Source organism: Acomys minous (assembly GCF_964271855.1).
Source record: "Acomys minous genome assembly, chromosome: 16".
In the NCBI taxonomy this organism is placed as follows: domain Eukaryota; kingdom Metazoa; phylum Chordata; class Mammalia; order Rodentia; family Muridae; genus Acomys; species Acomys minous.
Genome location: NC_140498.1, coordinates 95,248,341 through 95,273,362, shown reverse-complemented (window position 1 = coordinate 95,273,362; position 25,022 = coordinate 95,248,341). Strand labels below are relative to the sequence as shown.

The following is a 25,022-nucleotide window of genomic DNA, read 5'->3' as shown; positions in this document are numbered from 1 at the left end:
GGCGCACCTTTAATCCCAGCACTCGGGAGGCAGAGGCAGGCGAATCGCTGTGAGTTTGAGGCCAGCCTGGACTACAAAGTGAGTCTAGGACAGCCAAGGCTACACAGAGAAACCCTGTCTCGAAAAACCAAAAAAAAAAAAAAAAAAAAAAAGTCACATCGATTACTCTGAGCCAGGGGAGGAAGTGGCTAGCCTCACTGTGCGTTTTCAACAGGTTGTGGGCTCGCTAAGTTCATCTTTACATCTTCTCTGTAAGCCACTCCACGCTTTTTAGCTGGAGAGACCACCAAGGCACAGAGAGGGTAGACCATCCCGCGGCCGAACAACTATCAAACGGAGGAAATTGCAGAAGGACGGGATCCAAGATCCACACCCCATCTTTCCCTAAATGTGAAGCCCCTATTTTTACATTGCTCTTCAATGCCTGAGTCCTCCCCAGGGTTCAACCTAGCTAGTTTAGGGTCAAACATGCGGGAAACTTTTGTTTAAGCCTTTCCAAACTTCAGGAGAAAAAAAAAGTTTATTCTCGAGGGTGCGGTTCCCAGAATGGCCAGCGGGTGGCGGCAGAGCGCCGAAGGGCTGGCCTCTCACCTGCTGTTTTCCACCAGATAGTGGACGATTTTGTCCAGGACCCTCTCAAACAGGGCAGTGCGGATCCATAGGTGCTTGATGGCCAGCGGGGACAGGTTGGGCAGCTTCGGCAGCTTGCGCACATTCTCCTGCAGGCCCTGGATCTGGTTTCGCCTTTAAGACCAGCAGGAGGAGAAAACTTACTCAGGAAAGGGTGAACCGGCTCCTAGTCCTGGGATAGAGGATGGGGTGGGGTGGGGGATGGGATAGGACTGAAAGAGAGGATGGGGAAAGGAGAAGGGGGAGGGGTGGGGCGAGAATGGAAGAGAGGAAGAGGGGTGAGGGGAGGGGTGGGGGTGGAGAGTGAGGGGAGGGGTAGGCGGTTAGGGTAGGGTTGGGGATGGAGTCGTGGAGTATGAGGATAGGGGTGCAGGTGACAGTGGAGATGACAATGGGGGTAGAGGGTGATGGTGGGAGGGGTTTGGGGGACGAGGGTGGAGGGACATGGGGTGGGGTGGGGCGAGGGTGGGCTGCGGTGGGGAGAGTGAAAACAGCAGGAAAGACAGGCCAAGGCTGAGCAGACGCAGTTAGCTCCGCCAGCGGGGAGGCCAGATGCCAGCCTCTGGTTTTGCTCTCTCTCCCTCCCTCCTCTACTGCTGTCTCTGTTTACTTCTGTTTCCCTCTCCTGTGTGCGTGGGGGGGTGGGGGGGCGGGGAGGAACGCCAAGGGGCCTTAGATCTCCTTCAAAGACGCTGCTCCTGAGAAGGTAACCCCCGTGACAGCAACACCCCACCCACCATCCTAATGGTCCATGGTCCAGCCGGGCTGCAATCCCAGTCAGCCTCCCACGCACCCAGCTCTCTACAAAGGCCCTGTGCTGCAGTTCTGCAGAGCAGGTGAGACCAACAGATCTGCCTCCAAGTCCACAAGGGTGGACAGCGGTCAAGGAAGACATTTATGCCAACCTCTGGTCTCCATGCACGTGCACGCACACACACGCATGTCCACACAGACACGCCCACATACACGTGAACATGTTCATAGCCACTCACATCACACACACACACACACACACAGAACGTGGCTTCCCACTGGCACTTTGTATCTAACAGTCACGCGTGGGAAGGGCCTGGAAGCTGGCAATGCAGCTGTGGCGGCTGGTTCTGCTCTCAGTAGCCAGACAGCAGCTCAGTTCACGTTGACAATTGGGAATGAAATAGTCAGGACGACGGAGAAGATGAAAGTGTGTTGGGGCTGACAAAGCTCAGGGAGAGCCCATCACAGGCCCAGGGGGGTGAGTGTGCCAAGGCTCGGGGTGGGGAAGACTGGTGGGAAAGTAGAAAGGGAGGGAGGGGGAGGGGCAGGAGGTGTGGGCTCTCACCAGGCTGAGGGGCAACGTGCACTGCCCTGAGGGGGCTCTTGTCCCAGCCCATGACCCCCGCCCCCATGCCACACTCACGCGCTCTCGATGAGTTGCTCCAGGTCCTGGACCTTTCGGCTCAGCTCCTCGGCCGGCGGGAAGCCTTTACCCACTTTCATGAAGAGCGCTGCGATCTTGTTGCTCCGCAGGAAGCCGGCTGCCCTCCGCCGCAGCCCGTGCAGCACACAAGCCTCCACGGCCGCTGTGGGGACACAGTGGTCAGTAGCTGCCTTGTCTCTTGTCCACACTCCCTAGCACCAAGGGTGACAGTGTCACAGAGAACAGTGCATCCATGCCCACTTGTCAGCTGTGCAGAGGGAGTCAAGGGAGGTTTGTGGTTAACACATGTGGAGGCCGAGGTCGGCCATCATCAGCCTGCTGTATGACTGTGGGCAGTGACTTCCTCTTTTTCTGCCTTAGCCTCTCCATAAAAGGGAGGACACGATGAGCAGTAACCTATCGGGACGCTGTCAGGATAGATGACAAAGTAAACAGGACATTCTCAGAGCCGGCACAGAGAGCTCTTTATGAGGGCTAGCTGTCATCGCTGCCAAGAAAAAGGGAGACATAGGGCTAGTGAATCTCACCTGAGCTAATGAAACACACCACCATCACCATCACCACCACCATCACCATCATCATCACCATCACCACCACCACCATCATCACCACCACCATCACCATCATCATCACCATCACCACCACCACCATCATCACCACCACCATCATCATCATCACCACCATCATCACCATCATCACCACCATCACCACCACCATCACCATCACCACCATCATCACCACCATCACCACCACCATCACCATCATCACCATCATCACCACCATCACCACCATCATCACCACCATCACCACCACCATCACCACCATCATCACCATCATCACCACCACCATCACCATCATCATCACCACCATCACCACCACCATCACCATCACCACCATCACCATCATCACCACCACCACCACCACCATCATCACCACCACTACATCACCACCATCATCACCATCATCATCATCATCACCACCATCATCACCATCACCACCACCACCACCACCACCACCACCATCACCACCACCACTATCACCATCACCACCACCATCATCATCATCACCACCACCATCATCACCATCACCATCACCACCACCATCATCACCACCACCATCACCACCACCACCATCACCATCACCACCACCACCATCATCACCACCATCACCATCACCACCACCATCATCACCACCATCACCATCACCACCACCACCATCATCACCACCATCACCATCATCACCACCACCATCACCATCACCACCACCATCACCACTATCATCATCACCTTCATCACCTATCAACACTGTTTATGTCAACTTGACACAGGAGGGAACCTCAATTGAGAAGATGCCTCCACAAGCAAATCTGTTGGGAATTTTCTTACTTATGATTGATGGGGGAGGGCCCAGCCCATTGTGGGTGGGGCCATCCCTGGGCTGGTGGTCCTGGGTTCTACAAGAAAGCAGGCTGAGCCATGAGGAGCAAGCCAGTGAGCAGCACCCTCCATGGCCTCTGCATCAGCTGCTGCCTGCAGGTTCCTGCCCTGGCTTTCCTCTGGGGTGGACTGTTACCTAGACGTGTACACTGAAATAACCCACCCGCAAGCTGCTTTTGGTCACGGTGTGCATCACAGCACTATAAAGCAAATTAGGACACAAACTGAGAGGGAAGAGGCAGAGACATATGTGATCTCTGGTTTGCCTGCTACAAAGCGATGAGCTTCTGGCCCCAGCATGCTCCTCGTGGTCAACCCCCACTGGTGGTGCCCCAGCCACGTGGATGGAAGTGGGCAGGCTGGCTAGGTGTCCTTGCTCAGCATCTTTGGGACCCACCCCCACCCCCCACCCCCCATCCCGCTCCGCCCTGTGCACTTCCAATGAGACATTCCATTTACTAAAGGTCCCAGGAGAAAGACAGGCCTTCCGGCTTCAAAACAGCCAGCTGCCATGAGCCGGAGGTGGCCTCAGGCACGGACAGCCCTGCCTCTGGCCATTGTCTAGACAGGATGGGATCCTGGCTCCTCCTGACCAGGGCTGGCTTGCAGAGGGGCCTGAGTCACACCTGGCATCGCAAGCCTTGGGAGCTCAGTCTCAAGATAGCTCAGAGGCGGCTCATCCCCTATACCCACTTATCTGTTACAGGGTTCTCTGCAGGGGCGGGGGAGGCTCTGGCCAGGAACCAATATGTAGCTGACGATGACCTTAATCTTCTGACGCGCCTGCCTCCACCACTGGAGTGCTGGGCGCACGTCACCATGCCTGGCTTTACGTGATTCCGGGGTCGGGGGGGGGGGGGGATAGAATCTGGGGCTTTGCCCATTTGAGGGAAGCGAGCCTGAGCCGCACCCTCAGCTCTCTCCGGGCATCCTTTTGCTCCGCCCTTTACCCAGCCAAGCCAGTCAGGGGCAGAGTGAGGGGACGACCCTCCCTTATGCCCGGGGTGGGGCTGAGTCAGTGTGGAGTAAGCCCTCCACGGGACACGCGAGGTGTCCTCATCCCGTTCTCCCACAGCTCCGCATCTCCAAATCCACTTCCTCCCGCAGAGTGCCTTCTTCGGGATCCCAAAATAACTTCCGAGTCGCAGAGCTCAACGTGATGCAAGAGCTGGCTCGCAGGTGCGGCTCCCCCGCGGCCACCCAGCCGGGAAGCTGCTCCACGCCACCACCTCGGCCGCGCAGGGACGCGCGTGCGCGTGCGCGCGTTCCCGGTCGCCACTCACCACAGAAGGAGATGATGTGGCTGCTGTCCTCGTGGACAAACTTTCGGGTAACGGCCTCCTCCATGATCTGCTTTACCTGCGGGATGCACAGTGGTGGGAGAGGCTGATTGGGTGGAATGCTGCACCCCCTGGGCCCAGGGACCTGTCTGGAGTGCTTAGGTGCTCCCCCCGCCCCCACTTCCTTCCACAGCCTCTTGGTCTCAGGTGGATCTGTGGCTGGCAGCTGCACGCTGGCCGGTTCCCTTAATTTGCGCGGGAGGTCAACCACGCAGATGTCACACAAAATGCCCTTCCCTGCACAGTTCCCAACAGTGTTCCTGCCCCACCTCGTTCACATGTCCTTCAATGGACTCACCAATGCTCCCATTCTGATTCTGGTGGTGTCCTGCCTGTGTCTCCCCTCCAGAATACAAGTCAGCCTCCCCTCCAGAATATAAGTCAGTCTCCACCTCTAGAATACAAGTCAATCTCCCCCCTCCCACCTCCCCACCCCCCTCTTGCCCTTTGCCTTATCCACGGTGCATAGTATGTGCTCAGTAAAGATCCCTTGGGTGCACAGTAAGTGAATCTGAAGATACAGGGATGAGGAGGGCAGCACGGGATGGTCATTTATGGGATCCAGGAGACCTGGGTTCAAACCCCTCATGGGAACCCAGCAGGTTTGTGGGCAAGCTTTGGGAAGCAGAGGCTCAGGAGAGTCCACCTGCCAGGGAGGGAGGGAAGAGGGAGTAGATGAAGATGGAATTCCTGATTGCGTCCCCACTGCAGGCTGTGGCCTTTCCTCACTCCCTGCCACATCTGTTGAATGACTCCAGCCAGGCATACAAGAGCATCCCGCCTCCTGAACAGTACTGGCCTCTGGGGCTTCCCTGGTCTTGCACCCCACCATGCCTAGAGGCATTGTGAGATTCAAGCAAAACCCTTCTCTTTGGGCCTCAGTTTCCCCACCTTGAGACAGAGGTAACCCAAAGTCCTATCCCAGAATTCCATCCTGGGCCCTCTAGTGTAGGGCAAAGGCAGCAAAGCCCCGACCTCCCCAGACGGCTGCCATTCTGTTTTCTTAGCAAAGCCCTGCCCCCCTCCCCCCAGACGGCTGCCATTCTGTTTTCTTGCAGCTTGTCACACAGCTGCCTGACAGGGGTGCGCGGACCCTGCTGCCTCTCTTCCTGCACCTTGCTTCCTGGAGGCGCAGACAGGACAGAGCAACGCCAGCACTCAGTCACACACAAGGAAGGGTCCAGGAGCAGCACAGTAGCCGCCACGGACCACCCGCCTGAGTCAGTGCCAGCCCTGCGAACAGTGAATAGCGAACAGCGTCTGGCCCTGCGACCAGCTACAGCCCGTCTCACCCGGAACCCTGCTGCGAGGCCCCTGAAATCACCCTGTTTTTCAGGCGTGACTGCGACTTGAACCCAGGTCCTCACACATGCTAGGCGGGCGGCTCTACCACTGAGCCACACCTCCCGCCAAATCTCTCCTGAGCCAAGTGAAATGACACTGGAGGCCAAAAGCAGAGGAGGAGATGGGGAAAACCACAGATGTGCAGAAGTGAGTCAGATCCTCTGCCAGTCAAAGAACTCACAGGAGACGTTAAAAGGCACCTGCAAGATAAACGTGGACAAATACAACATGGAGGTGGTGGAGCACGCCTTTAATCCCAGCACTTGGGAGGCAGAGGCAGGTGGATCTCCATGACTTCGAGGCCAGCCTGGTCTATAGAGCGAGTTCCAGGACAGCCAGAGCTATTATACAGAGAAACCCTGTCCTGGGGGGGGGGGGGAATATATATATATATATATATATATATATATATATATATATATATATATATATATACACACACACACACACACATACATACATACATAATATGCGCCAAGCCTGACCACTCGAGTCCACAGGTGGAAGGAGAGAATGGACCTTCACAGGTCAACCAATGACCTCTGCATGCACGCCTAGGTGGTCTAGCCTGGGATAGCTGAGGGGCCCTGCTAACTGGATGACAACAGCGCAGTGCTGCAGGCTGCTAAAGCGCCTGCTGTGTCTTAGCCAATGTCCTCCTGTTCTTCCCAGGCAGCCATCTGTCTGTCCTCCCCTGCTGCCTGCCTGCCAGTGTGTGGAGACACCAGGCCCCATCTGCTCTGTGTCCCCAAAGGAAGCCAGCCATGAGCTTCCTCAGGACATGTGGCAGGTGTCCAGGTTTCTCTCAGGGATGCAGGAGGCGGGGCGGCACGAAGACCAGCCTTGGTGAGTTCTGTTACCAAAGGCTGGGTGCCCTCAGACCTGCCCGCCTCTGCTTTCTAGAACATCTCACGCCCTTCCACTCCTTCCCCCCATTTCTCTTGTACCCCCAAACTCTCTTGCTGTGGCAGGACACCTCCCTGGCTGGCTGCCTGCTGGGTTGTGTCCCTTCTCCCTCCCAACTGATTATTTTAAAACACTGCCTCCTACAGACTCAGAACATGATTGTATTTGAAAAGAAAATCTTTAAAATAATGTCATCGGGGTGGCCCCTAACCTAGTATGAGCAGTGTCTCCATAGGAGGAGGGAAATAGGGACACAGTGCAGATGTGCAGATGGAAGATGGCCTGAAGACAAGAGAGAAAATGGCATCTAGAAGCCAAGATTCGCGGCCTGGCCCTGGTCCTTCCTTCACAGCCACCAGAAACTTCACGTTTCTGCCTTGCCTGTCGATCCACCTGTGGTGTTTTGTTACAGTAGCTCAGGCAAATGAAAGCACCCACCACCAGCACCCACCATCAGCGGCCTCGGGGGCCAAGTCCTCCTCATCTCTGTGCCTTTGACTGAACCAATGAGCCACTTAGGTACCGAGCGGCCCCACTCCTCCCCAGGGTGGTCCAGTTCTGACGTCTGTGGGGTGTAAGATCCAGCACCTCTGTCCCCATTGGGCAGCTCTGAAGGGCCATCCTGGCTCCTCCCACCCCCAGGCATCCACAGAGCGACCACTTCCCCCTGCCCACCTCTGCTCATGCCCTCTTCCTTGGTGCTCAATTAAGCTCCGGGCAGAGTTGCTGAGCCGCCCTGCAAGTGTGGAAACCACAGGCAAGGGTGCCACAGGAAACCAAGCAGAGGGACCAGAACGCCCTGGAACCACAGCAGAGTAGGAAGAGGACCCTGGATTCTCTGTCTCCCCAGTCAATTCCTGCGTGCAAGGCACGGAGAGTGAGCTGTGGGTGATGGGACCGGACAGGGCCATCCTGGGGGACTTTTGGGCCCAAAGATCTGGGCCAGTTAGGAAGCTGGGAACCACCTAGGCTCGGCTCAGCTCCAGCTCAATTCTTGGCCCCTCCCTTGGCGTTCACTCTCAGTGGCCCAGGGTAGGAGTGTTCACCAATCTTAGCGGTTCTCACCCATGCTCAGACTGCACGGGAATATTATTAGAAAGGACGAGAAGACAATGGGGGTTGGCTTGGGGCAGAGGCTGCGAGAGAGGGCATTGTCCAAGCTCCCTTAGGAAGGGAGGAGCCTTACCTGAGCCCTGTCCCTGCACAGCTTTGCCCTCTTCTGCTTCTTCCCCCATCAAGGTCATCATGAAACATGAAAGGTGATGCTGCCCCCTGATCCCTGCTGCTCTCTCTCCCACTTGATGGCTCCCGGTACACTCTCCTCTCAACAAACTATTAAACTCCTCTTCCTGCAGGAGGCTTGGGGGAACCATCTATTTCCTGTTGGTGCCTTGACGCGGGCTGTTTGCACGCACTGTCTGTTGACAGCCACTATAGAAAACTCAGAGGATGCATCCCTTTCCTGTGGTTATACAGCACCCAGGGAGCCCAGGGCTGTCACATGGGGCGGAGCGAGGGATGGCAGAGGCAGTGCAGCAGCAAGGGGTGCTGCCCCCCTCCCCTACTTCCCCCGCCCGCCCCACCCCCCCAGGCCTGGCTAGATTATTTCCCAGAAGCTAATAGCAGGCTCAGCCTGAGGCCAGGGAAGGAAATTAAACAGGCTGGTGAATGGCCACAGGGTGGGAGCTTCCCTCCCACAGAAGGTCACAGGAGCCTGTGGAGGAGGCCACTGGCACTGTTTTCACACAGGAAACAAGAGGCTGTGCCTGCCTGCTCTAAGGGGGAGGATCCCTCTGGATAGGCGATGGGCAGAGCAGTCTGGGGAGGAGGGCTGGAGGCCAGCAAAGCCCCTTTACCCTGGCAGGCTCCTAGGTGCAGCCTTGGACTCTCAACTCAGGAGATTTAGGTTAGTGCAGTCCCGGGCTGTTGAGGGCGGTGGCCATGGGGAGATGTACTGGTTCTTGGGGCCTGCGGGATTTTCCAAGCTTTGGTCTAGGGCACACGGAGTGATGGTGATGCCACCCCAGAGCCACACGGACCTTGCCTGAGCTTTCTAGTCCCACCCAGAGGAGTCCACTCTGCTGGTGCCTCAGGGTGCCCTTCTGTGAAATGGACCTACTGCCGTGCACTGGCGCCATTGAGGGCAGCATGGATGAAAGGGCAGGCAGGGCGCCCATAGCTCATAGTAGGCACTTTAGTTTTTGTGTTTGTTTGTTTGAGACAGGATTTCTGTGTGTTACAGAGCCCTGGCTGTCCTGGGCTCACTTTGTGCACCAGGCTGGGCTTGAACTCGGAGATCCGCCTGCCTCTGCCTCCCGAGTGCTGGGATGAAAGGCCCGAATCACCGATCCTGGGTGTCTGTGATGTTATGGACGAGCCTGGAGCTCAGCAATGAGCTGCCTACCACCTGAGCTGCATCCTCAAACCCACAGCAGGCTCTTTATGAGGACCAAGCCATGACTCTGCACTTGGCTCATTTCCCATGCTCCAGAGACTCTGCAAGTGCAACCATCTAATGTTCAGTTTTCTTCAAGGGTCTGGGGAAACTGAGGCATGGAAATTCACCCAAGGTCCACCTTGCCTCACAACAAACAACAGAGGACTGTACTTCAGGTTAAGGGATGAGCAAGGTTTCACTGAGCACGTGCTGTGGCCTAACCGCTTGTGGACAACACCTTCCTCAGCGCTCACACACTGTCCTTACTCTAAGTTCAAACACAGCCAAGGCGTGTGGCTTGGGCATAGATCATGTACTTAACACGTGTGAGATTCCTCCCTTACCTCTATAACAGGGCAAGACCGAACAGAGGTCCTTCCATCTTGTGTTCTTGCTGAGGCCGTTTTAGGTTTAACTAGAATTTGACCTCATTGGTGGGAAGCCCCGTGGAAAATTCCCCATCTCTATTCTAGAAGGTTAAGATGCCCCAGCTAGGGCTGGAGAGATGGCTCAGTGGTTAAGGGCACCACCTGCTCTTCCAGAGGTCCTGAGTTCAATTCCCAGCAACCACATGGTGGCTCATAACCATCTGTAATGTTATCTGATGCCCTCTTCTGCAGATAAAGCACTCATATACAATAAAAAATACAATAAATAAATCTTTAAAAAACAAAAACAAAAAAACAAAACAAAAAAAAGATGCCCCAGCTAACCTAGCGCAGCTTCTGTTTAGCTGCCTACTTGTGCAAACCTTCCCCCTGCAGCTGTGAACAAGATACCAGGATATGGCTTTTGCCTTTAAAAACCCCTTAGTCTAAACATTTGGCACTCTACTTGGGCCCTGAATACCTGTGTGTAGTCCCAGCCAACCGGAACAAAGACTTTCAGTTGGCTATAAACTGAGTGGCTATCTCTGGTGGGCTCCCCATAACTGCACCACAAGAGAACCGTGTGTGTGTGTGTGTGTGTGTGTGTGTGTGTGTGTGTGCGCGCGCGCGCGCGCCCCAGAGAGTGGAGGCACTTCCCCAAGGGTCCTATAGACTGGAAAGAGCACGGCTGGGGTTCGAACTCCGTTCTCTCTGAACACCAGGGCATGGCGCCCTGTTTCCACCTAGGGATCCAGGAAATCCACTAGAAGGGCTTCTCACCTGGGTATGGACCTGTGGCAGGGCGAGGGAGGCGAAGGCTGGCAGTCTCTCCCACGCCGACACCACCAGAGACACTGAGATGAGGGTCAGGAGGGTGAGGGGTCGGCGTCGCCCTGTGGGTACCTTTCAGGAGGCCACCACGGGGGTCAACATAGTCAGAAAGCTTTTATTCTCCCGTGACCACTCTCTGGGGCGGTTGGTTTTTGGCTGCTTTCCCCCTCGACAGAGCTGGTTCGTTTCTTCTGAAACCTGCTTAGTGCTTTATGAACTGTGAGGTGCGGAGGGGCTGGAGAGATGGCGCCATGGTTAAGACTACTGACTGCTCTTCTAGAGGCCCGGGGTTCAGTTCCCAGCACCCAACAGTGGCTCACGACTGTCTGTAATTACAGTTCCAAGGGCTCTCGTTGCCTCTGTAGGCATTTACATGACAATATACAATAAGTAAAAATAAATAAATAAATAAATAAGCCAGGCAGTGGTGGCCCACACCTGTAATCCCAGCACTCTGGGAGGCAGAGGCAGGTGGATCTCTGTGAGTTCCAGGCCAGCCTGGTCTACAAAGTGAATTCCAGGACAGTCAGTGCTACACAGAGAAACCCTGTCTCAAACAAGAAAAACAAAGAGTCTAAGAGCCCACCCTGAGATGAGCATCCAGGAGAAGGGGCAGGAAGATAAGGCCTGGTCCAAAGAGCAGAAATCCCGTTTCAAAACAAACAAACAAACAAACAAACCAACAGCAACAAAACCAAACAAACACAAGCAGAGTTGCCAGGCTGGGTCTCACTCCCTGGGAGAGGTGGCAGGTCTGAAGGCTCAGGTGCAGGCAGAAGACAGTGAGGGTGAGATGGCACCGGCTCTCCACAGGGGGCGCTCACAGGCCTTAGGTGAATGGCCAGGGAGTAGTTCTACTCAGGGCAGTCCAGGCACACAGCTGGCCCTGGCGCTGTGGCAGCCCCGCCTCTCCACGTAGGCCTCCACACCTGCTTCTATTCAGACACCAGCGCTGCCCTTCCTCCCTCCCTCTTTCCACCTGTAAATATTTAAACAGCACTGGAGAAGGGATCTCCAGAGCGAGTCAGGGCAGGCTGGGAAGCCTGGTGGGTCTTCCCCAGACAGAGGGCTGTTCCCAGGCTTACTGCTGCCTCTCTTGATCCCTACCTCATGTCTACACCCTCCCACAATGCACCTGGAGCCCTGCCGGGTTCCAAACATTTAAAAGTGTTTAAAACAAACAGCCTTTCTTAAGGGTGGACACACGTAGTGGACTTGGCCCACAGGGACCCAACTGCACAGGCCTGAGTAGGAGATTCCAGGGGAGAGGCACCACTCACCTGAGTGAGGGCTACAAACTCCTCTGGGCCCAGTTAAGCCCCAGCCGACGCCCCTCACCCTATCCCCCCTACACCCCTCCCCCCAGGGCAGCAAAAGCCCAGGGTTGGTGAGTGATGGAGCAGGAGGCTGGTCCTGAGACGGAATCCCTAGGCACCCTGCATGCTGCCTTCCAGAAACTCCCACAGGAGGGTGCTATGGTGGACGCCTGGGGCAGGGGTCGGGGGTGGGGGGTGGCGGGGCCTTTGCTGGATGGCTTTAAAAATAACCCTTGTCAGGGAACTCTGAGGAGGGAGCAGTGACTCTAAGGGCCTTCAGCGTCCTCTGGACTGTCAGGGTGACAGACAGGGGGTGCCACCGCTCTGCTGGACTCAGATGCACCTCCCAGGGCTGAGGAGATGATGGCTCAGCAGGTAAAATGCTTGCTGAGCAAGTGCGAAGAACCTGAGTTAGGATCCCAAGAACTGATGACGGCGTCAGAGCAGTTCCCAAGAGGGAAGTCAGAGATGACTGACTTTCGGAGGTGGTGATGATGGTGACGCCCCACCATCTGAAAGAGAAGTCAACATTGCTAATGCTGGCCTCGGTTTCCCCAACCGCAAAGCAGGGAGAAGAATCTGCCTGCATCTGCCCCTGTGGAGCTCCAAGTTGGGAGGGGCAGGTGTGAGGACCCCGTGGCGGGAAAAGCTGTCAGCTTCTGGGTTTCTGATTGGCTACAAGTGAGACACACAGGAAGGCAGAGTTCAGGAGCTGGGATGGGGTGGGGGAGGGGACATGGGAATACTATGATAAGTCTGCCCCCCAACACCCACCCCAGTCACAAGCAGACCTGGAGGGAGGTGGAGGTTTGCTCCAAGCTGCTCTGGTTCCACCTTCCTCCCTCCTCCCCACACCCAGCTCCATCACAGGCGTCACCCCCTCCTGCAGCAGCCAGAGGACACAGGTCCCACTGTCTGACCTCTGCCTATGCATGCCTTTCTACACCAGTCCTGGACTGTGTGTGTGTGTGTGTGTGTGTGTGTGTGTGTGTGTGTGTGTGTGTGAGATCTGCCAGGCTCGCAGGGCAGGTCCCTGTTAGAAGTCACCTAGAGATGACTTAGCGTCTACAGGAGGATGTGCACAGGTTCTGTGCAAATGCTAGGCAAATAGGAGGACTTGGGGATCTGTGGATTTGAGTACCTCAGGGGCGTCTGGACCACCCCCTTCCCATGGGCAATCCCAAGAGGACGATGCCGAAAGCAGGTCCCATGATGGACACAGGGTGTTCTAAGTAGCAACCTGAAGCAGCTGCCTGTGGAGCACTCAGCTTGGCAGTGGGGCGTGGAGAGCCAAAGCCAGGATTATCTGTCCACTCTGGACCCAGCACACAGAAAACTGTCTCATTCATTCATTCGTTCGTTCGTTCATCCACCCAACCGCTGCCTACAAGCACTTCCTACAAGCAAGGGTGTGGCACACTTGAGACCCATTGCATTATGGGTATCACCATCCTTTCCGTGTTCCCAGTAAGACCGGGGCCTGTAGGGAGGTCAGGATTTGAAGCAAGGCTGGGGACCACAGGTAGCTGCTCACTCGGCCCCTGCAGCTGAACATTAGGATCAGGGTCACGGACAACCGACCCCTGGCTCCCCAGCCTTGGTTCAGTTACCATAGCTCCCAGTCCACCCTGCGCACACTGGCTCCCTGGGAGAACCATGCTGGTGAAGGAACGCGCACCTCCATCTGCCAATTACCAGGCTGAAGAGAGAAGTGCTCAAAGGCTGTGTACCTGCACCCCACAAGGTGCCAGCCATGACAGTCTGGAACAGGCACACATACAGGGTGGGCAGAAGAGACTGCAGGTTGTCAGGGCCCAAGTGGGAGGGTGAGACAGGGACACGAAGCGTGTGCAGGGCAGGGATGGGATTCTGTCTCGAACACTCGTCCGAGGGACAGAAGGCCCTGTGCTGAGAGGACCCTCAGTGTAAGGCACAGGCCATCAGGGAGACCAGGATGGGTCCGTGAAGACCCCTTGAGGCACCCCGGCATGTGGGAAGGGCTGCATGTGGCGAGATGAGGGTATTTGGGGATGGGGCCTGCCTGCTCAATTTATCTGGGTTCCCAAAGCTGCTATAAAAAGAAAAGTTTATTTTTATTTGTTTATTTATTTATTTTGGTTTTTCGGGACAGGGTTTCTCTGTTTAGCCTTGGCTATCCTGGACTCGCTTTGTAGACCAGCCTGGCCTCGAACTCACAGCAATCCACCTGCCTCTGCCTCCCGAGTGCTGGGATTAATGGCGTGCGCCACCACCACCCAGCTAAAAAGAAAAGTTTATTAAAGAGGAAGACATACGCTTCACCCTGTGGGCACTGGGAGGGTGCAGCCTGCGACCTCCAGCAAACAGGCCAGGCGCCACCTTTGTAACCTCATCCGTCTCCTGACACCTGCAGCTTGGCCTACCCTGGTCCTTGGAGTCTGCAGTGATGGCACAGAAAGCCCCCATTGCTTTCCCTTCTGCGGAGACGGCTGCGCATCCCAGGGGTCTGCTCTTCCTGTCCGTCCCTGCCTGCCACTCCCCCTCAAGGCAGTTCCTGCTCAGCCCCTAGGCTCGGCCTCTCCCAGTTCTGTGCACAGGAGTCCCTTCCTCCCCACGAGGCTATCTGCTTGATGACACCGCCTCTAGGATGCCCCACCTGACTGCCATCCCTTCTCCTCCAGCCCCGGGCTCTCTCCCTTGCCCTCGCCTCACACCATCTGGCTTCTCCCAGCTTGCTTGTCTCCCCACTCTGTGAGCTCCTGAGTGGGCGGCTCACCGGCTCGCTGAGGCCTCTCCCAGCTTCCTTGCTCCCAGGAAGCTCCTGGTCAGACCTGCCACCCTCTCCGCCAGTCTTTCCTGTCCCTCTATGTGGCACAGGCCCGGGGAGGATGGCCCCACAGCACGGAGGGGTGCAAGCCAGAGGGCAAGGCCCCAGGGCCTGGGGAGTGCTGGGGAGTTTTTCCCCTTGCCCACTTGCAGTCTACCCACCCTAAATAGGTGTTGGAACTATGAGATGGAGGGCCTTGGCTCAGGCTGCAGTTAATGGTTTACCTGCTGGATATAAATAGGCACTGGGCACGGTTCCCTGGCCGGTTGGGGATGTGAGGACTGTCCAACCCCCACCCCCACCCCACCCCGACCCCCCAGGGAGAGGTGGTGTAGAGCGGTTGAGGTTCCTACCAACCAGGCCCACATACCTCCTGCACCAGTGCCCCAGGCCCCTCAAGCCCCACCCTTCTCATGGGATGAGGGGGTTGGGAGGGAGAAGGAACCCCAGCCTCCTCCACACCAAGAAAAAACCGAGCCTTGAGCGTGCCTCACATCCCGCCCACACCCCAGAGCCGCCAGCCCTCTCCCAGGTGCTGCCCACCACCAGCCGCTGAGCTCCCGACAACCCCCCCCCCATCTCCAGATGCGCAGCCCTTTAGATGAGCAAGAGACACAGATGCCCCCTCTCCCAAAGAACGGCTAAACTTGGGACAGTGTGAAAATAATAAAAGCCTCGGGGGTTGGGGAGGGCTGCTTAAGACACTCAGAGAAAGCAGAAACCACCGACTTTACCCTCCCCGACCTTAAAAGACAAAGCGGTTGGAATTTACTGGGGGAGGCCAAGCTGCCTTCTAGCTGTGGGGCAGCTGTGATCCCGATGCCACCTGCTCCCTGCTGTGTGTCCTAGGTCCACTCACTTCACTTCTCTGTGCCTCTATTTCAATGTCTCTAGAATGGGATGGCACATAGGCCCACCTCTCAGACGGCTGCGGTATTTTTATACTCCACATGTGCATGTATTCCAAGCACTTGGTATATTAGCTAGAATGTGCCAGAACTTTCTAGAAATGTTCTATATTCCTCATTGTCCCACACAGTAACAATAGCTATGTGGACCTAGCACACACTTGCAAAGGAGCGGGGGTTATTGAAGAATGGTGTCTAATCTTCACGTGTCTGTGGGGGTGGACATGTGTGTGTGTGTGTGTGTGTGTGTGTGTGTGTGTGTGTGTGACACACGCATGCCCACCACCATACATGTGTGTAGGTCAGAGGGCAACCTCAGGTGCCATCCCTCACCCCCACCTTATTTGAGGCAATCTTCTGGCTGTTCTTCTGTTTCTAACGCCAGGTCATCTTCCCGGCTCCACCTACTGCCTCCTGCAAGTACACGGGGATGGCAGCCCCCTTTTGCTGCATTTTAAACTTAACAGACTAGTAAGGACTAGATGCCCATGCGCACTGGCCAGGCAGGGCCTGGCACACTGGGAGGAGCTAGCACCAACAGGGGCATTTTCAGACCAGGAAACTACGCCGTGTTGGTGCCTGGGGTGTTGAAGACAGAGTGACCAGAGTGACTGTCCCCTCAGAATCTCTAGGTTGAAAACTTAAGCCCCTGCCAGGTATGGTGGCGCACGCCTTTAATGCCTGCTGGAAGGCAGAGGCAGGCCGATTGCTGTGAGTTCGAGCCCAGCCTGGTCTACAAAGTGAGTCCAGGACAGCCAAGGCTACACAGAGAGACCCTGTCTCGAAAAACAACAAAAACAAAACAAAACAAAACAAAAAACAAAAAAAAAAAAAAACAAAAAAGAAAGAAAGAAAGAAAAGAAAGAAAACTTAAGCTCCAAGTGATGGTGCAGGAGGCAGAGGAGTGGCCTTTTGATATAGTTTGAGTCCTTTAAAGGGGGCTTTTCCCTCCCCATTTCCTCACTGAGCACAGTGATGGAAAACTGTCTGCCTCTGGGTGCCCTGATCTCCTGTGTCCTGGTGTCCAGATGAAGCAGGCATCAGGGGCAGGATGTCCCTCTACCATGGGGAAGTCAAGCTCCCTTCTGGCTATGGGCAGCTGTGATTCCAGCCCCGGATCTGCTCCCAGGCTGCTCAGCCCCTCCAGGCTTGACCAATTACAGCAGCCTGCCCCACCATGGTGGGCACAAAAGGGTCATGTGACCCAGGCTGTACCAGACCGGATGCCAAGGACGTTCTTTCTCTGCTGTGATGTCAACGTCATGGGCAGACTGGGACCCTGGGGACGCCGGGCAATCAGCTGTCTCCTTGCAAAGCCAATGCGCACAGGGAAAGGCAACACACACACACATACACACACACACACACACACACACACACACACACACACACACACACCCCATGGAGGCAAAGGGCTCTGAGGGCATCACCAGAACCCCAGGATGCAGCTGTATCAGAACCTGCTCACCCCAAAACTTCCCCAACACTTGAGCCAACAAATCTGCTAGGCCTCATTCACTTTGTAGATTCTCCCCCGCCCCCACCCCCGCCCGCCCCCGCCCGCCCCCGCCCCCACCCTCACCCCTGCCCCCACCCCCGGCAGTTTTCCAGGGCTCATTTATTGAAGCTGAAACGGACGGAAGATGAACCTTGCTCCACTGCTTTTCCGCTGTGTGACCTTGTCTGTGTTTATTAACCTCTCTAGGCTCCAGTCTAGTCCACTGGAGGGCTGCTTTGTGATTAAATGAGAAGAAAGAACTCACTTAGGATCCATGCTCAGTAAATGGAAGCTGCTAGGATTTGACTAATTAGCATAATTTACTAACCAGTAACACCCAGAAGGGAATGCCCTCAGTGACTGAGCATCACCAAGTTTCTAAACTGCCGGGGCCCCAGGGGTCCTATTTTTATTTTATTATTATTTTTTAAGATTTATTTATTTATTATGTATACAGCATTCTGCCTTCAGGCCAGAAGAGGTGGTTTGTGAGCCACCATGTGGTTGCTGGGACTTGAACTCAGGACCTTTGGAAGAGCAGTCAGTGCTCTTAACCTCTGAGCCATCTCTCCAGCCCCTATTATTATTTTTTAAGAGGCAAATCATATAGTGCAGGTTGGCCTCAAACTACTATGCAGGTGTAGAACCTCCTTCATCCTCCTGCCTCTGCCTCCCTAGTGCTCGGATCGAAGGCTCCATGCCTGGCTCCCCATCTGTCTGTTTGTTGCGTTGTGTCTTTGAGGCAGGGTCTCTCTACACAGCTCTGACTCTCCTGAATCTCACTCCGTAGACCAGGCTGGCCTTGAATTCAGAGATGCACCTGCCTCTGCCTCCTGAGTGCTGGGATTAAAGGCGTGCGCCACCACACAGCTTGTGCTGGGCTCCCATCTGGTTTGTTTCTGTGGTCTTTCTCGGTCCCTTGTATAAATGGCCACAGTCTGTCCCTGTGAAGAAGGAAACAGAACCTACTCTCCGAGCCTCTCAACTACTGAAAGAGAAATACCGCTCCTCGCTTGCTCTCTGACTTTTTTCTTCTCTCTTCCTGTGTCTCTGTCTCTCTGGGGCACCCCCCCCCCTTTCTCTCTTCCCCCATGCTCACATAATAAACTTCTCCATATTAAAAGAAAAAAAAAAAAGAAGAAAAGAAAGAGAAATTGCACAGTCAGCATTCTTCTCAGGGCCCCGGGGCCTGGGAACACATAACAGCAAGGGAGTGATGGACGCCCAGTGAGTCTGGCTGGCTCAGGCTGAGCGCTGTCTCCTGGGGGCTGATGGGAAAACAGACCTGGAGGGAAGACCCTGCTGTCCATCCCACAACAGAGTCAAAGGCAGCCAAAGGCTCAGCTATTCCAACTCAACTCCTAGTGGAGGGTGGTGGGCTTTGGGGCAGCAAGGACAGCGAAGTCACTACATAGTCTGGGCCTACTGCTAGGGAGGGTCCCACACTACCCAAGGGCAGAGCTTAAATTGTTAATTTTTGGCTCCAGTAAAAGGCAGAGCGAGTGTGAAGCCAGGGCCTAGGCTGCAGCACAGACGGCTCTATAACCTAAGATGAGGGACCTGCCATCCCTCAGTCTCCTTAATGACTGCCATAGGACACGGTGCTTCATCAACCGCAGGGGGCCTGGGGATGGTGGAGAGAGGCCAGCCAGGTCTGTGCTTTTTAAAGAAAAGCAGCATCTCATCCGATGGTCTCAGCTCAGCTCTGCCTGGGTGGCCTGCTCCCATCGGTCTGACCAGCTGCTCCCATTACGTCTTCAAGCCTGACTTGGCAAATTTCAGAGCAGCATAAACAGGGGTGAGTGGGCTTCTCTGAGTGGGGTGTCAGCAAAAGTGGATGCTCTGAGGTCTTGGGCTCACCTGGAAAGCAGGAAGAGGAAACGGGACAAACGCCAGCAGTAGAGGTAGGATAGGGGCGGGTCTTCCTCACACCTCACCAGGAAGGCACAGGGTCCCAGATGACACCTGACTTTTTTTTTTTTTAAGGAATATAAAACTATTTATTGACCACTGTTCACCATTATTTACAATAAAGTAAATATACAGTTGGAGACACCTGACTTTTAAATACAGTTATACCCAAATCTGATCACCCCTAAAGTTGCCAAACACTTGAGCTAAGAAATTCATTTTCAGCCTCCCCCTCCCCCCGCCCCTTTAACTGGGTTCTGTAGCTGGCAATGCTTCTGTTGATCTGTGTCAAACACACTCAGCAGCTCCTGTAGCCCCTCCTGAGCCGCTGCAGGGGGAGGCCTGGAGGGACAGCACAGGAGGTGCGGAAGCCAGCTCTCCGGCCACTTCACGGAAGGGAGCACAGGCGCCCAGTGCTACCCACAGCTCCCAGAAGCCACTTTGTCAGAATTTTGAAAATACATCAGATGTTGCAATCAGGTGGGCCATGAGACTGCATTGGCCGGGAGGAGTTCTGCCCTCTGAAGCCCACAAACATGCATACACACTCAGGTGCACGTACACATCCATGTGCCTGCATGTGCACAAACACACACTCAGGCAAATTCAATGGCGAGGCATTTCGGAGCCTCTATTCCACATAGCAGGAGTGTGCAGGGTGAGTGACAGCAGCTCCCGGCTCGTGAACCATAGCTCACAAAGAACGGGCCAGAAAGCTGGACAGAGAGAGGGGGGGGGAGCCAGTCAGCGGTCCCTCTCGCCTGTGCCCCCCCCCCCCACAGCTCTCCCTGCAATACTGCAATACTCTCGTGCTCCTCTGGCTCACAAATCCCACCATGGCTCTCGCCTCACCTGGCCACAGGCGTGACAAGCCAAGCCCTCCTCTGATGTCATCATCTTCACTCCTGTTCACCCTGCTCCAGCCCCACTGACCGCTTCACCATCCTTTGTTCCCAACCCAAGTGCTGGGGCTACACATTCGTCCTGCTGTGCCGCCCAGCTCTTACAGGAGTGCCGGGGATTCAAACCCAGGTCCTGCACAGCAGGCGGCCCCACCATTCATGCTCCCGTCTGTGTCCCCACGACACTGGACGACGACGACAGTGTGCAGGCACTCTGCTTTACTCATGTCCAGAGCTGCAGCTTCCTGAACAAGGTTACAGCGCAGGGGTGTTCAGTAAGCATCTGTGCCCGGAAGAGAAGGAAGGTGGGAGGGAGAAGGGAGCTCTTTTCTCAGGGCCAGGGGGTGTCCATCTTGATCATTACTAGGTGCAACTTTTTTTGGAGCCAGTCCTCCCCTCTATAGCACCCCGCTACCTGTCTGGGGCAGGTAGGTGGTCCACACACTGCACATTGGCAACCGCAGCCCAGTTCAAATGCACTTTCCTCACCCTTTGCACACATCTGCCCACAAGCTGTGTTTCCAGAGCTCATAGCTACGACCACGGCTGTCTGTTCTAAGCAGGAGTCCTCCAGGGGGTGGTGATGGAGGGGTTCGGGTAGAAGGGGGTAGTCACGGTGGTAATAGTCATGGTGTGAAACGATGGTGGGGAGGTGATGGTGGGGGCGTGGCTAAGTGGGATGAGGGTGGAGATGATGATGACGATGATGACAGTAGGGGATTGATGAAGATGGCAGTGATGCTGAGGACGGTGGTGAGGACGGTGGAGATGGTAGAGGGTCATTGGGTGACAGTAGTGACGGTGAGGGGGTGGTGTAGATGGTGGTGGCGCTGATGGCGACATGGGTGCTGGTTATTCATGGATGGTGGTGATAGTGGCCAGTGGTGGGGCGATGGAGATGACATAGTGATGGTGGTGCTGATGGTTGTGGGTGCAGTGATGATGCTGGCAATGGGGGTGTCTTGTGTACTGCAGGATGTTAAGAGGCACCTGTGGCCTCTTCGTGCAGATGCGGGGAGCGCCCAAAGCTCTTACAAACAAAAACGTTTCCAGACACCACCCAATGTCCCCTGGGGCAGCGCTGCACACGTAAGGCAATATTAACTCCTGTGTGCAACTCAAGCCCTGCACGGTGACCTGCATGTCATCTGGCAACTGCTGTGAGGTGGCCGAGCTGTCCTTTGTCCTGTCCTTTGTCCTTCGTTAGAACTGCCAGGTTAGGAGGAAGCCCAAGCGTCTCCATGGCAACCCCACTCAGTTCCCCCATCTTCCTTCAGCCTCTTTACCACAGCCGCTGCCTCTCATCACCCCATCTTCTACTTCAGGGCTGGGGGCTGGGGTGGGCTCCCCTCTCCCTCCCCACAGCTTCTCCTGGAAGGACGTCTCTCCTAGCGCTGTCTCCTTCCAGGGGTCTCCTCTGCCGCCAGCAAGCCCCTGCTTTCTCTTCTCCAATTAAGAGGCCTCCTGGCAGCAACCAGAGGCAGGAAAACAAGGCAGTTAGTCACTTAGCTTCCGTTATCAACCTGCATCACGTGGCTGGCTCTTTTAATGGCTGTTGTCATGACAACGGGAAGCCAGTCCCTGCTTGCTCTGGGAACCAAAACAAAATTAAGGGGTGGTGGCAGGGAACGGAAGGCAGGCCGGGAAGGAGACAGCTCAGAGCTGGTGGCTTTAGCTGGAGCAAACAGCTTCCCTTTGATAGGGACCTGGCCCCAGGGAAGCACAGGTGAATATGGCAGATGTTTGCACCTGGTTTGTCATCCCTGCTGCCACAAGATGGACACCCAGACACTGGAAAAGATAAAGGCAGATGCTTCGGGGAGACTGTGCAATTGGTTTGGGCAGCACTCCCCTGGCTCCTTCCCTTTCCACATTCTTTGAGCTTCCCACTTTCTCCTTCTTGCTCACTGTAGGTGGGTACCCGTTTCCAGAAGGTTCCCTGTCACTGCTCCAGGTGCCTCTACACCTTCAAGTCCATCATGTTTTTCCAGTGGTGCCTCTGCTCTCTCCCCTCTCTGCCACGACTTTCAAGGCTCCTCGGTGTCACAAGCTTGTGGACTTTTGTTGTTGTTGTTGTTTGTTTGTTTGTTTGTTTGTTTTTCTCTATGCTGAGGCCTGCGTTGTGGTCTTGCTGTGCCAAGACCTCATGTACCCTCCGTACCCCTCTCTCTCTGCCAGCTTCTGTCTCGTCTCCTCAGGTACCCAGGGAGACCTTGTCCAGCCCCTCTGTAGTGAATGAGTCAGTCTGTGGCTCTGCTCCAGCTCTGGTTGAATTCGGGGCTGCTTCCTGACACCCCTGAGGGGTACTGGGTCTGACAGCTCCTCAGGCTGGCTCTGGGCACAGCTCCCAGCCCCATAGGCTCTGGTGGATAGCTGGAGAGTGTCACAGCTCCGGAAAGGCTTGGACAGCTGTCTGGCTATCTAGGAAGTCCCCTGCCACCTCTTCCAGGAGGGAGAGGGAGGCTGTGGCAGACAGGGGTACGGCTCATCTGAACCCAGGGAAGCCCTGGCCTTCTCAGACTTCTAGGCAAATTTCCCTCTGTGCACATCTGACATTGGAGAGGGAGCTCATTCTAAAAGAGGTGAGCAAAGGAAATCGGACAGAGAGGCAAGCTTAGAGGGCTGACTTGAGAGTTTACAGACAGGTGGCAGACGTTCTCCTGCTCCCCTACACAGCGCCTCTGTACCCTGCAAACACAACCTATTCCCAGTCAGCCCCATAACTCAGAAGCTTGGATGACCTGGAGATGATTATCCCAACTCTGTCCCTCCTTGGCTGGGTGCAGTTAGAAGCCACTCCTCGGCTAGGGTGTCTCCTAGCCTTCCTGATCCTCTCTTCTGTACTCTCTTTCTATTTTGTCAACCATTTCCCTAACAAAGGGGTCACCCCCAGGCTCTAAGAGCCAGGGCATCCATCCAGGTCTGGGTAAAGACCATAATCTTCCTGCTTTTAACCTAAGGGCTTTAAGACCCTTCCACTGAAGGGCACAGGTGTGAGTTTGCAGGGCTGGGGTCTGGATCGCGCCTTCAAAGACGGATCTTACAACTTCTAGGTCTCTCTGAGGGACCCCCATCTATCAGCCTTACAGATCCCCTCAACTGAACATTCTAGAATCTGCAACCAACTCTGGAGCTGGCCCTTTAAGCAAAATGGAATATGCCACACACAGACACACAAACACAGAGACACACCCACGGTCCCCAAGAGGAAGAAGGCGCAGGCAACAGGTCTCACTCAGCCTCCAGCTGCCCAGGTCGCTGCCACCAGGAAGGGAGGGCCTCCTGGGTGGCACCCTAACGTACACACACACATGCATCACACGGGTGTACACATGGGCGCGCGCGCGTACACACACACACACACACACACACGCACACGCACACGCACACGCACACGCTCAGGAAGCAAGGGGCAGACCCCAGCCTTGCTCACAGATTCACAGCCAGGCGAGGTCTAAGGAAAGAACCCTGAGCTGAAGATGAAGCCGTGGAGGGGGCAGGCAGGCGGACGGATGGGGCGGAGACAAAATGGGGACCGCAATGCCACACTGTACACACACACACACACACACACACACAATCTTACCTGTTCGCACAGATACGCCTATGTAGACTCACACAAATGCACACAATATATAGACCATCCTTGGGTATCTCCAGGTAGGTGCTCATGTGCTTTCCCATACATGTACATATCCTGGGCCACATGCATCTACACCTTCAGGCCCACAGACACCTAGACCCAGCCACCCCAGCCTTCTAAATGCTCCCTACTTCCAGGGCCCCCCGGAGGGCACTGACTGTGACAACTCCAAGGCAAGCCTGGCCTCCCAGCTGCCTGAGTCCCCTCGGGAAAGGCCGGCAGCCACTCCTGTCTGATCCTGTGGTAGGCACGCAAACGGAGGGCATCAGCCCTGTGACCCTGGCCCAGCTCACAGGCTCTCCGGGACAGAGTCTCCAGCACTTAGAGGTGGCTCCAAGGACTGAGCATCTGGGGTGGGGTAGGGGGACAGGTTCGTGGCCCCAAATTGAGCCTCTCCCCTGTTCTGAAACCTGATCGGGCTCGGGACATCCCTAATAGTAAGGAGCCCTGCATCACCCTACCCTACCTACCCCGGGAGTGAGAGCTGCCCACCTGCCCTTTCACAAGGAAAGGTCCCACCTAGACACCGTCACACCCTGAGTCCTCCAGCATGTGTCCCCCCCAACCCCCACCCCCGTCAGCCATGCACAGCCGCCACCACCCTGCCCCAGCCAGCCAGGTGCCCGCGGTGGCCCTGTCACCCTGGGGTGGCCACCCCTACCTCCTTCTTCACATTTCGCAGCAGTCTCTGGCGGGTCTCGGCCTCTGCGGGACAAGCAGGGAAGCGCGGTGAGCGGCGCCGAGGCCATGGGGCCTGGCCGCCCTCCCGCCGCCCGCCCGTGCTTACCCGCAGGGACCGAAGCCATGGCTCAAGCTGGTCGGTGCCCGGTACCCGGACCTGTCCCTGCTCCGCGCCTAGCCGCAGCCGCGAGGGGGCGGGGCCGGAGGTAGATGAATGACAGCCCAGGATGTGGACGTCAGAACCCTCCCACCCACCGTGAGAGTTTAGCGCCGCCTCCTGGACGGTAGACAGCATCCTCACCCAGCCCCCTCTAGGCATCAGCATCAGCCTGCGCTAAGTTGCCAAGGGTGACCCAGGATGTGACACTGTAAGGCCACACCCTGTGTCTCGGTCCATGCATATTTAAAACGGGGGCAAAGCCGGGCATGGGGGCACACACCTATCATCTCATCAGCAACGGGGAGGCTGAGGCAGTGGGCTCAACCTGAGCTACACAGGTTTAGGACCTAATAAAACTTGACTCACCCTGTATAAAGTGGATATAAAATATAAAGTGAGATAGCTGATGGTTAATTCTCGACATGGACCAGAGAAAAAAGGCCAGCGGCCACAGGAGGTAGCTGCTGTTTCATATTCTCCTCCTT

At 55.7% G+C, this 25,022-nt stretch overlaps 1 protein-coding gene across 4 annotated transcripts in view; it reads right to left on the bottom strand.

Annotated features, from left to right (window-relative positions):
- The window catches only part of SGSM1 (small G protein signaling modulator 1), an 80,232-nt gene extending 55,662 nt beyond the window's left edge, over positions 1–24,570 (bottom strand). For 3 of the 4 annotated variants that reach the window (XM_084764278.1, XM_084764279.1, XM_084764281.1), the window contains exons 1-5: positions 24,484–24,570; positions 24,358–24,401; positions 4,770–4,845; positions 2,030–2,192; positions 592–744 (exon numbers count right to left, since the gene is read on the bottom strand). In XM_084764278.1, coding sequence (XP_084620404.1) covers positions 592–744; positions 2,030–2,192; positions 4,770–4,845; positions 24,358–24,401; positions 24,484–24,502 — 455 coding nt within the window. In that variant the 5' untranslated portion in view covers positions 24,503–24,570. Of the gene's footprint in view, positions 1–591; positions 745–2,029; positions 2,193–4,769; positions 4,846–19,100; positions 19,210–24,357; positions 24,402–24,483 lie in introns of all 4 variants that reach the window. The other variant, XM_084764280.1, reaches the window with a different exon arrangement.
- Positions 24,571–25,022: the final 452 nt, after the last annotated feature.